At 41.2% G+C, this 12,313-nt stretch overlaps 1 protein-coding gene across 3 annotated transcripts in view; it reads right to left on the reverse strand.

Annotated features, from left to right (window-relative positions):
* Positions 1–678: 678 nt before the first annotated feature.
* LOC137104933 (cadherin-12-like) overlaps positions 679–12,313 on the reverse strand; it is an 88,125-nt gene continuing 76,490 nt past the window's right edge. Inside the window, exons 1-5 of one of the 3 annotated variants that reach the window (XM_067486824.1) lie at positions 8,532–12,111; positions 6,053–6,173; positions 5,088–5,210; positions 4,474–4,725; positions 679–2,018 (exon numbers count right to left, since the gene is read on the reverse strand). In XM_067486824.1, the coding sequence (XP_067342925.1) occupies positions 1,507–2,018; positions 4,474–4,725; positions 5,088–5,127 (804 nt within the window). In that variant the 5' untranslated portion in view covers positions 5,128–5,210; positions 6,053–6,173; positions 8,532–12,111 and the 3' untranslated portion in view covers positions 679–1,506. The other 2 variants (XM_067486823.1, XR_010911762.1) reach the window with 2 other exon arrangements.

Here is a 12,313-nt window from a genome sequence, read left to right on the forward strand (position 1 = left end):
CTTTTTTTTTTTTCCATTTAATAATGGATTAATGACTGTAACAGGTAACACACAGAGAGGCTAGAGAGAAGGTGGGGTCTCCAGCAGGTACATTTGTAGTACAACACGTGGTAAGTACAACAGGAAGTTGGACAAGGGTTGAGAGAACTGGCCACAGGACAAGAGGGAAGACTGATATGTCAGCAGGAGACTAGTGATAGAACAGAGAAGCCAAAGCTAGCAGAGGTAGCAACAAGTGAGCAGAGGGATGAGCATCACCAACAAGAAGATGACACCAGGAGGCCGACCGAGCACTGGAGTCAGGATAGAGCCATGCGAGCATCTATGGCCCAAAACCTAATCTAAGCTGCTATGTAACACCAGGGACTGTGCAGAATATCCCTCACCTCCATCGTCCTTGCCCCATATACAGTTGGACTTTTAGTGTTTTTCATCTGTAGTAGACTTTTGTTTGTAATATTCTCCATTTTTATTCAGTTCAACTTATGAGTTTTTCTAAAGCTGTCTTTGTTTGTTTATGGAGGGAATTTTTATTATAATAAACATAGTGTTTCAGCTGTGCGAGTGTAACAGTCATCATATACAGTACACGTTCAATGCAGTGAGTACAGTGCATTTTGGAGAGGAGATGACAAGCTTTAAATATTAATAACTTAGATGTATTGTGAGCAAAATAAGTAAACATATTCAGGGATTTGTCCAAGTGTGGTTTATTTAAAAAACAAGTGTTTATTACATGACTGAACTGCAGTATTTAGCCCTAATTTAGCTTTTTACAACTCTAGTACAAGTCTACACAGGACCCACCTAACAGAAACATACATTTTTCAACGTGGGCCTCTGTTAATTACAAAAGTCCTCGAGTGTCTCCAAAAATAAAAAATACAGATTGATGACTGAGAGATAAATAGATAAATAGACAAAAATTGAAACAAACTCAATCAGCCAATAAATAAATAGAACAATAAATAACATTCAAAACATCTTTGGCCAAACTCGGGCCACTTCATTTTCCCAACAGAGTTGACACTGGTCTAGGCGGATGTCTGGGCCAGTGCACTGCACAGTACTGTATGCTGACTGAATCAGCTTCAGCTGAGGGGATCAAAGGGGCAACACTGGGTATGTGGCGTGAAATAACAAGTGAAAGAACAACTATATCGAGGCACTTCTTAAGGATGTTGAAGGAAATGACAACATTTCCGTGCGTATGCGCATTCCCCAAGAGGAAACTAAATGTAAGACAAGAAACAACATTCAATTGAAGAATAATTGAACGGCTGCTTTGCTCATCTAGCCAAGTTTCCACATGTTCCCTTGAATTTTACAATTTTGGGATTGAGCATGGTAAAGTACCACCTAAAAAAAAAAAAAAAAGCAAACAGGAAGCTGGGGGAAAAAAAACAGATGAAAACAGGTACGGTGAGAGGAAAACAATGCTGAAACACTGTGTCGCCAACCCAAAGAACGTTGTTACATATTTGCTTTGAGAGTCTGTGAATAACGTCAATGTGTGTTCTCCGTGCTTGTTGAGTCCGACTGAGTTTCTGACTGTTCCCCAAATATCCCTGCCAGCGTCTTAAAGCGGGGGCCCCAGTCATTGAGGTAATCATAGTCCTCCTCAAGCTCCACAGCGAGGGACTCGATGGAGCTGAGCGATTCGGCCACAGAGCCGTCGCCTTCGTAAGCGTATGTGGCCAGAGAGTCGTAAGGAGGGGCCGAGTTGTCCATGTCGTGCTCTTTCAGACGCTGACTGATGAAATCTCGGATGTCTGCGCTTTCCTGAGAGACAGGGTGCCTGGGGGCTCTCTTCAGCTCAGGTTTGATGTCCCTGCGGTACAGGTTCTCCTTGACAACCTTGGGATTGCGGAGTGTCCCCATGTCGAACGCGTGCGTGTCCTCCTCGCCCCCTCCTTCATCATCATAGTGGATCACATTATCCCGGATGTCCTCTTTGGACGACATGAGGGTCTCCTTTTTCTTCTGTCTTCTCAAGCCCACGTAGAGGACCACGATTACTGGGGGCAGAAATCAAGACAATCACATTAGACATTTTAAAGATGTAGTTGGGATCTGCTTTCTTCCAAACAGTGCAAATGAAATCCTGTCGAAAAGAAGAGTTTTATGTAGCTTAAATGTCTAAAACTTTTTTCCACCAAGATCTCACCTACATGTCTAGACATCTTGTGCACCGTAAATTAACGCCTACTGTGCACTGTTCTTTTGTGTCTCAAAGCAAGTAACATGTCCTAGCAGCACTGCATACTCCGATGGTACCACGACTGTAAAGAATAAAGCTGTGCTCTTGAGAATATACCAACTGTTTACAGTTTTAGCACGGAGCCCTTCAGAGTTTGCTTGAGGTTCTGTCTGTTTTAGTCACTGCAGCATGATGGTGTGGTTTCTAACAAATAATGTTACATTTCCTTCTCTCTATTTCTCTTGTCAGTGCAATCTGTCTCCTTCTGTCTATTGTCCTCTGTGTCCCCTTTGCTGTCTCACCAGTAAAAAAAAAAAAAATGCAGTGAAGTGAGTTTTTGATATACAATTGCATCTAGAGGGAAAAGCAACGGCCAGGATAGAACTGAAATCATTCAAATGATGTTTGAAAACAGCCTTAAGTAGGTCTCCTTCCTTTCATCCTCTGTGGATCTCACTTCCTTTCTGCCTTCTTTTCACTCCCAAGCGATTTTATCTACCTGTGTGTAGTGTGTCAGCTCCCCCCAGTGGCACCTAGCTAGACTTCAACAACAGATGATTATTACGGGACGCACTGGTCGAGCAAGGGGTGTTGACTTGGGTGCAGCCAGAATCCATCATTTTGGAAGAAAAGGCAATGCAGATGAAAGTCTTTTTGCTAATTTACCTCACCATTTGTTTGCACGGGACAACTGGGTCATCCTGACAAACCCTGCAATGGGAAGTAGTGTCTCTATAGAAATGTTATCAGTGTGAGTTTTGATTTTTTTTTTTTTCTGCTGCTTTCCTTCTCAGGGACAGCATGACAGTTTGGCGTAAGTCTCAGCCTTGGGGGCGAGTCGACTTGGAGCTTTCAAGACATTCTTCTCAGATGAAGTGAACACATCGACACAGCTCTACAGCCTGCCACCACAGCTGGCTGTGTGCTTTTATGTTCGCTCACATACAAAACAATGAAAACTCAAGGTGATATCGCACATGAGTAAATTTAGAGAGGTAATGAAAATGAATTAATGATGAAGCATAGTTGGATTTTCATGAATGGTTCTTTGTTAAGCTATTTATTAGAGAGAGATAGAGAAAAGTAAATACAGCTCAATTCAAAGGTCATAGCTGTAAAATGGGAACTTCTTTAACAACCAACCATCCCACATTCATTATTCAGAAAATGATGTCATAAACCTACATTTACTTCCTCGCTGCTATGCAGATGAGTTTGGACATTAATAGGAGGGATTAAGGAGGAGTTTTACAACCGTGACCTTGTGGAATATATAAAAGCTGCAGCCTGGGAAGCAGCCACAGGGCAGCAAGATTGGATTTAGTTTATAGAGCTAAGCGTCCCTCCCTCCGATCTCAAACGTCTCACTGAATCACCAAACTCATATAGGTTCTATAATTAACTGCAGACACTGCAGGAGAGGTGCCAGCCCTACTCTGATAGGCTAAGTTTGTTTGTTAGGTGTCATCAGAAATGGCCAAAAAATATGGCTGCTAAGATGTGCATTAGTATTCCAGGTGTGGCGTCTAGTGAGCTCAAAAAAAGTTTTTTTCAGTTAATAAAGATTTGAAAACTTGACTACGGAGGCAAAAAATGCCCTTCAATGGTTAAAATCCACAGATTTGGAAAACGGAAAATTGGGACATTTCTGAATATAATGGATGCTCAACCCAAAAACACACACAAACAAAATTAATAAATACACAATCCGCATAATTTTGGAAAATGTAACTGTTTCCCCTACAGAGGTGGGCAAATAGACACTAAAATCAAAAAGCTAACACAGAATGAGCAAAAACAGACGCAAAACATCCTCAAATATATACACAATGACCAGAAAATGTGCAGAAATGTGCAGAAATACACATCAAATCAAATAAAAATGGCTAAAAACACAAAAAATGTGCGAACCTATCCGGGTATCTGCCCTCCGAGCCACTAGAGACAGCAGATGCCCTTACTACTAGCTAATATAAGGCACCTTTGCACCTGGTTAGAGGGTCAACAGTTGTCACAAACAAAGAAAACAGAACAGCCTGCACTTCAAGTCCACTGCAAAATGCCACCACAAACAGCCATCTTCTCCATGTTAGTGTCTGTCACCATAAGGAACTAACTCAAGCCATTTGTTTCCAAGCATCTGCCAAAAGGTCTCCTGATTTTAGACATTTACAATATGGGCTGCAGCCCATTTCTTGCTCTCTTTATGATTATCAATGACACTGTGCTAAGATGAAGAACGCTTACAAGCTGCAACGACAGAAAGGTCTCACCTAAGAGGATGATGATACATAGAAGTATGGCGATCAGCGCTCCCGTGCTGAGGCCCACGGGGAGAAAGATGGCCTCGGCGCCACAAGTTAACAGGGACCCATCCGACTCGCAGCCGCACACACGGATGGTCAGGGTGCCTGTGCTGCTCTTGGGTGGGTAGCCATTATCCTCAATCACAACAGGAAGAAAGTAGATCTCCTGTAAACGCCGTCTAAAGCCACTCCGCTTTGTCACAATTCCCGCCGTGTTGTCTAGAAGAAAGGGGGAAACAAGCAGAACGTCTGACGTCAGCCATCAATAACACACACAGAGTTTGATTTTCTGAAAACGTGTGTCGTTATAAGTCGTCAAATTTGCTCTGTAGCGTGTGATTCTTTATTTTTATTTTTTTTATCTTTACAGGTTAGAAGGTGTTTCATACTGAAGCAAAAGAAAACCTCCCACTCGGTATAACCTCACATCAAACGTCAATCCTCTGAACTACATTACAAGTCCGGAGGTCAGCTTTCAATGTGTGATAACTCTTTATGTTTGATTCCAAATGTGCCTCTCTAAATGTGTAACGTATCAAAGCGCTGCCTTATCAAAGCTCTGGCCAATTTACACCACTTACTTTGAAAGCTGATAGAGCCCAACCACACCCAGTACATCATTCCTTGAAACACCGCAGAGCTTTTTCCATCTACCTGCACCTGTGGGAATCCGTCTGTGTTTTATGATGTCTTTGTGCAGGCAGCTTCACTCCAGACAAACAGCAGATTAGCAGTGAGAAATGAGAGATAAAAAAAAATAAAATGAAAAATACACACAGGGAACAAGTGGGGAAGACAGCTGGAGGTGTGAGGATGGCGAGTGGAATGGAGGTCGACAATGTATACAAGGGAGAGGGAACGTGTCAGGTTGGACCTGCCTGGTTTTGTCTGCTGCAGCTAGACTGTCTGACCCCTGTCAAGCTAGGTTTGTTCCACTGCCGAAGCCTCGCACTTTTTCTTGACAGGAGGGCAGCCGTTTTAGCACACCTTGCATGTTGTGCTCGGCCGTGATTTTGTTTGTGCTCCCTCTCCCTCTCTCTTGCTGAGCCTGTCCACGGTGCCCGTGGTGTTTGCATTTCCTGTCCCTGCCTATCAGATCTCGACTCTGCATGTGGAGAGTGTGTTTGCAGGGCCAGTGGCAGTCAGGAAGCGAGCAAGACGGTGTGTCCAAAAGGTAAAGCTGGATCAGAGGATCGGACTGGGGCTTGTCGGGGATGGTGAATGCATTCGTTTCCCTGGCCTCATCCTGCCGTGTCCCACTTTTCATTAACAATCTTTCTGGTTAGACTTCAAAGTGCTTGGCTAGTGCACGCTGCAGACTGTCATGTGTGCCCTTATCATAAGACAACGTCTGACTCTATGTGCTGCGCTTATTTTTAGCGCTGAAACATGGCTCTCTCACAAGCTTAGAACAACCAAATTTCCAACTAGCCAGTAATTAGTTCTGAGACAAACTAGGCTGCATCGGCTCTGACATGATATCTCTTTAAACTGTCAGCTCGGATTCAGCCAAACACAGCTTTTGTCAGAGGAAAAGAAAACTTACTCCCAAAGTCCCGGATGGTGAAATTCTTGTTGTTTCTTAGATCTTCTCTTGGTGGCTTGAAGGAGAACTGTTGTCCAGCAGTTGGTAGATCCTGGTCTTTTGCACTGAAGGTTTGAATCACCTGGAAAAAACAAAACATACCAAGCATGTACTTTGGTTATGAGGGCACCAGGGGAGGACATCTGGACGTTGACTCGTGACAACTTGACGTCTTTCCTGTCTGTTTGTAGCTCCTTCGTTCTTAAGAAAGCTGGTTAGGGAAACTGTAAAATATATCTTCCAGGTGTTTGACTTCTTTAAACCCCCAAACCTCTAAAACGGGTTAGCCATTGTAAACAAAACCCTCCTGGAGGACATGTATTTAGAAGTGTCCCTAATCACTTTTCCTCAGAAGGACATCGTAACTGATTTTTAAATGGTTCTTTTGGTTCTGTTCTGTTATTAATCATCACTCTAACTTCCCTATATTCAAATATCAAATATACTTTTAGCGCAAAAATGCCTCCAGGAGACATAATTCGGAGGAACCTTCAATTCAGATTATGTCTCATCGCTCATACTATGGAGGTTGTAATCGTGGTCAACCTGCTTTTCCAGTGCTCCCCCAGATGTCATCATCAGAATTCCTAGTAGTGAAAAAGTTCTCCGAGTGATGTCATCTGGAGGAGTTTTTCAGCATAAAGCAGAGAAATCTTTTAACATAGGGAAGTTTAAGAGCATTGCTGTACATTTACACCTTTAACTAAAGCCATAGAAAGCAAGTTAAAAATTGGTGACGTTGCCCTTTAAGAAGTAGTGGTGGTAAATGAGTAGCTTTCCAGTTGTCATTGCCCAATATCAGATTGCTTGTATGCAAAAAAGTACTGAATACTGTAGTAGAACAGAAGCCTTTACATCTACACCCTGACACAGCAGAAAGGTTTTGTTTTGAGTAGTTTTTTCCAACGTCAAACACTTGTCTTTAATGGAAAATAAAATTTCTACAGGTCGGTTTATTCTGACAGAAAACTGGTCCTGAACTGAGTGCGTGTCAGAGCTGTCAGTGCTGAAACAAGGCGGTGAATTGTTCTCTCTGTGGTTTTAGATACAGTCACTGAGCACTAGATTGATAACTTGTTGGAATTTATAGCTCACCTCGGCACATAGTTTGATGGATTAAGTTTACTCAGAGCTACTGGGGAATGTTCAAGGGTCGTGAACCTAAACCAGCTGTTTCATATTGTTCTTACAGAGCATCTGCTGTAACCACAGCTGAAACAACCACAATAAAAGAAGGAAAAAGACTGGATCTGTACCAACTGCAGCAAACTTCACAACAGTTCTTTATGTGTAACAGAGTTCACCTGCACCCTGCTACACACAGACTGCTGATTCAGGCTCCTCTGTATCAGACTGCTGATGGCTTCCTACTTTCTTTGTTTCCCCAGATGTCTCAGAGCTTTCTGAGCCCGGCTGTGTTACACTGGGCTTGACCTACCGGAGACCTTATGCCTCAGCCCTGGATCCCCCACATTTCAGCAGCAACTAATCAGCCCTTATGCCCTTTTACATCACTCCAACCTTGTTGCACTGCTTCTTTTTTTCCCCTCCTTTGCAGAGGGTAAGCCTGACACCAGGTGCGCTGAGTGCTCTGTTGTGCATCCTACGGCAGAAGTCCACTTCAGACCGTTGATTCCCTGCGACCATAATTAGCTTTGTGATATATGAATACAAAAAGCATAAAAAAAACATTACATTCACTTGTATTTATTTATCACACGTTGTGTGTAAACCAGTTTACAGAAATCCAATTACCAAAATGCAGTGATGTTTTGTAGCGTCCTAGTGGCACCGTAAAAAACTGCTGTGTCCCTGCTTTATTTCTAGACAGGAACATTCTCCCATCTCTATAATTCTGGCTTTAGAAATTATTAAAGGGCAACTTAACCAATTTTCAACTTGCTTTCTGGGGCTTTTATTTAGTGTAAATGTACATTAATGCTTTTAAACTTTCCTCTAACTTCTCTATGTTAAAAGTTTCTCTGCTTCTAGCTGGAAAAACTCCAGATTACATTACCAAGAGGAGTTTTTTCATCATTAGGAGTTCAGAGGAGCTGTGGAAAAGCAGCTTGACCACAATTACAAATATCAGATTGTGAGCAACAAGATGACATAATCTGAACTCAAGGTTCCTCAGAGTGATATCATCAGGAGGCTTTTTTTAGCTAGAATTAGAGAATAGAAGGAAGTCAGAGGGAAGTTTAATGCCATTTCTTTTAATGTTGTATTTTGTATCATGTATCATGAAAAAACCAAAATGCATTTTGATTTACAAAAGCAAAAAAGAGAAAAGCAACGAATCTTTGCATTTTAGACGCAAATGTTTAACACTTTAAGTTATGAAATGTCAGTAATTAAAGCTACATTATGCAACATTAGGAATCAACCTATCAGCAACTTTTGACTCGAAATCAGTCCACCCAGGACATCACATACTCACACTTTGTCAAAGCGTGTCTCAAGGAGATCATGCCGGCATGTAACCCTCATTGTTTGTTCTTCTCCGATTGGCTCAAAAACATTAGAAGCGAATATGTCTGCACTGCTGACAGTGCTGTTCAATGAGGCTGACAGCACCTCTCCACGTTAAGATAAGCCACAAACCTGTTTATTACATGACAGCAGGCACACTGACACGATGACAGATGCCGTCAAATGGCAATCCGACATTTCATAATGGCTGGTCATAAAGTTCCAGCACTGATAAACCTGCAGCATCGGATAATATCTCTATAAAACAAACACAATACAATACAAAGTTTTGTTTTAACTATTACTGTCAGGTTCTAGAATTGCTTTGTAGTGTAACATCATACCTCTTGCTTCAGCGGCAAGAATCAATACTGCATCGACTAAAATAATGAATGTTTGTATGTGACGCTGGCTATCAGCAGCTTCCGTGTTACATTAGTATTGGCATCGGCTTTAAAAACAATAATGCGTGTTTTATTCTCTAATTATCTTGTACAAATTATCCTTTCCTTGTGCTCAAAAGTGCTTCCCACATCCTCTCGATCATAAGTGGAGCCGTCGCTGCTGTACCTTGTTTATCACCGGGAGCTCTTTTACAGCATATGTTAAATGGCTTCTGCTTTTGCACTCAGCTGCATTGTAAGTTAAGCCAAATAAGAGTGTCAGCTAAACACTGTAAAAGTAAATCCAATTATTCTTGCATAACAAACTGATTCATTTGGTTGGCAATTCAATGTGACATTATAAAAAGCAAAGGAAATACAAGAAAGAACTGAGAACACATATTAGCACTAGTAGCCCTGAGTATAATACAGTCTGCAGCATAGACAGTGTGTTTCCTTTGTGGTTGCTTTTTCTTATTTCATGCTTGACCAGTTGACCCGTCAAGACTCTGAGAATGGTAAATAATAAAATAAAATGAGGAAATGTTATACTGTGCTACTTTGCCACGACTCAACACAGCCTTCTCTATTTGCAAATTCCAGTTTAAAGTCTTAGATCAGCCTCTTTACTGCTCTTCACACACATTTATATGTAAATAGTCAGTTGCAGCCGTGCATGGCTACGTCCTGGATACAGACTATTTTCCAAGAGAGGTTGTGCCGCAGCATGGGGCACTCCAAAACAAGCAGTTTGTATGTTTTTCGGCAGTGTGAGTGCAGATAATCATCAGGGGAGACATGTGATGGATTTTCCAAGAGAGGATCTGCAATTCTTTATCATCCACCAGCTGTGCGCAACACCTGGTGGAATCATGCTGTGAAAACACTAGAGGAAAGGAGTAGATTTTGCACTGGAGGGCAGAAGAAGAAGAGGGAGAGAGAGAGAAGGCATAGTAGAAGAAGCAGATGGAAAAAAGGGAGATAAAGAGCAAGAGATTTGCGTAAGGGAGTAAGAAATGGAATAGAAGAGAATTAGGCAAGAAGACAGATAGTGATGCCTTTTAAGTACAGGGCACATACTGTGTGATGACTGCAGCTGAAAAGGAGGAATAAAAGGCTATAGATGTCTTCTCTTGTACTTAGTTCTTGCATTTTTTTGACTTTGACTTGCCTTTGTGCCGACTTTTTGTACTTTTTTAAATGTATTGAAGTATGTATTTCTCTGTATCACGTCTATATTCATTTTATCCCAAATAGGAAAAACCTAATTGGATTAAATGTGATGGACCTTAGGCTTTAATAGATTCAATTTTCTGAAGTATGGATTGGCTGAATGGCAAATTGTGCAGGGCCAAAGCCATGTAAGAGAATATTAAAAAAGGTTTGTTCTTTTAACTGTATTATGTAGGTTAATATGAATAGCAGAGCATAAATAAGGAGACAATCGAGGCATGTTTTGAATGATAAGATTTAAGGCAGCCATGGAGATTTTTTCTTTCCTCAGCCGCCTTTCTGTATTAATCTCTGCACATATTTTGCTTTGCTTGTTTTTAGTGGATGGGGCACTGAAATACACAACAGTGAGAGTGAAAGTTTGGAAGAAGGGTGTGTGAATGTGGTTTGATTACATTTGATTGAGCCTCTATCATCACGCTTTACTTCAAATGTTGCTCATGACGGGACAATTTATTGCTTGAAAATAAGAAGTGCACAGATAGAAAAAACATTTTTTTAAGACCAAACTTGGTGTGTTTATGTGGGACCCCTTTGTAATAAGCGGATGATTGAAAGAAAAGTTTTTACGGGCCTTTAGGCAATTTGTGATTTGATTTGTTTTTATTTCAAAATGGACTTATCTTGTTTGTGTACCGACTTAACCTCGAAGGCTGAAATAGAAAATTCACATGTCAAGGAAGATGGTGGTGTCCTCAAATGGAGGGCGCAGCCGTTTGTTTTAATTGCAACAGGCCGGAGGACGGAAAACGTCGTCGATTTGATGAGGAGTCTACAGCGATTTGATAGACTGCCAGAGAAGCTGTTCCCTCAGAACGCTAACCGCATGTAGATGCTAGGTAATAGGCTAATTTACAGGCAAGGTGGCTTACAATGCATACAGGCAAACCCTTCACTGCATTTCAAATGTATCATCTGAAATGTACTCCAGGCTGCTGATATGCAAAGCACCGCTTCTGATTGCTTCTCTTGCTGAATCGCACTGTATGAAACCATCAGCTCGAGATTGAGATTCATACTGTCTGCTGAAGGGTTTCTCTGCAAAATCCCTTGAAATGAGAGGTTTCGTACGAGTGACCTCGAGTGAAATGTGAAACCAACCCTCCGTTAGGTGTCAATGTAAATGAGTGCAAGTACTACTCAAAAAAATAAATAAAAAATGCAAAAGCATCACAAGATTTTATTACCACACACCTCCAAATAAGTATTTCTTTCACTCTAAGGGTAAATAATGACTCTTTGCCAACATTCATATTGATTCACACGTTTCAGATTCAATTTAATGCTTTTAGCTTTCAACAACTCCCTTGAGCCACATCAGCTCTGTGGAAGGGCAAACAGTTGTCAACTCGCTAATAAATCAACATGCCTTAACACTAGAAAATGTGTGGTTCAATTTTTTTTTTCCCCCAAGTCTCTATCAAGAATGTAACACGATTTGCTTAGGGTAACTGCTGTTTCTACAGGCATCCACACTTTTGGAAGTAATGGGGGCCAAATCCACAGTCCTTCAATCTCCCAAATTAGTCAGATTGGGTAAAAATCTTTCAAAGTCTCAACATTGTTTGTTCATAACTTTCTTTCTACTCCAGCTCAACAGAGAAACATGGAGGAAATTTTATACAAAAAACCTATTTAATAAAGTTTTTTTTTTATTTAATTGATATGACTTGATTTAATTTAATAATTTAAAAAAAAGTTTGATTGCTGAATCTTTGTTTTAGCTCAAATTAAACGTTTGAGAACGCTTTTCAAATCTGGATTCATGCCCCCATCACTTCCATGGGAATTGATAAAATAAAAGATCTCTCAGTGACCAGTATAAACAGGAGGTAAGATTAGAGCAAGTAAATCGCCTTCAGTGTTTGCATGGGCACGTTGCAAAAACGTGAAGGTTCCCTTTAATGCCACAATCTCAAAGGAGTGAATGCGAACATACCTGACCAACTTTGGCATTTTCACACACAAAGGTCTCATAAGGACTGGCAAGTTCAGGTGGGAACTCATTGATGTCCAAGACGTGGACAGTAACAGCCACACGACTGGTCAGAACTGGACTATCTAGAGAAAGAAACACAACACAGACAGTTTAAATACAACAATAGTGGCCTTGGAAGTTCTGTTTAAAAACAAA

The sequence above is a fragment of the Channa argus genome, chromosome 19 (genome assembly GCF_033026475.1).
Source record: "Channa argus isolate prfri chromosome 19, Channa argus male v1.0, whole genome shotgun sequence".
Lineage (NCBI taxonomy): Eukaryota > Metazoa > Chordata > Actinopteri > Anabantiformes > Channidae > Channa > Channa argus.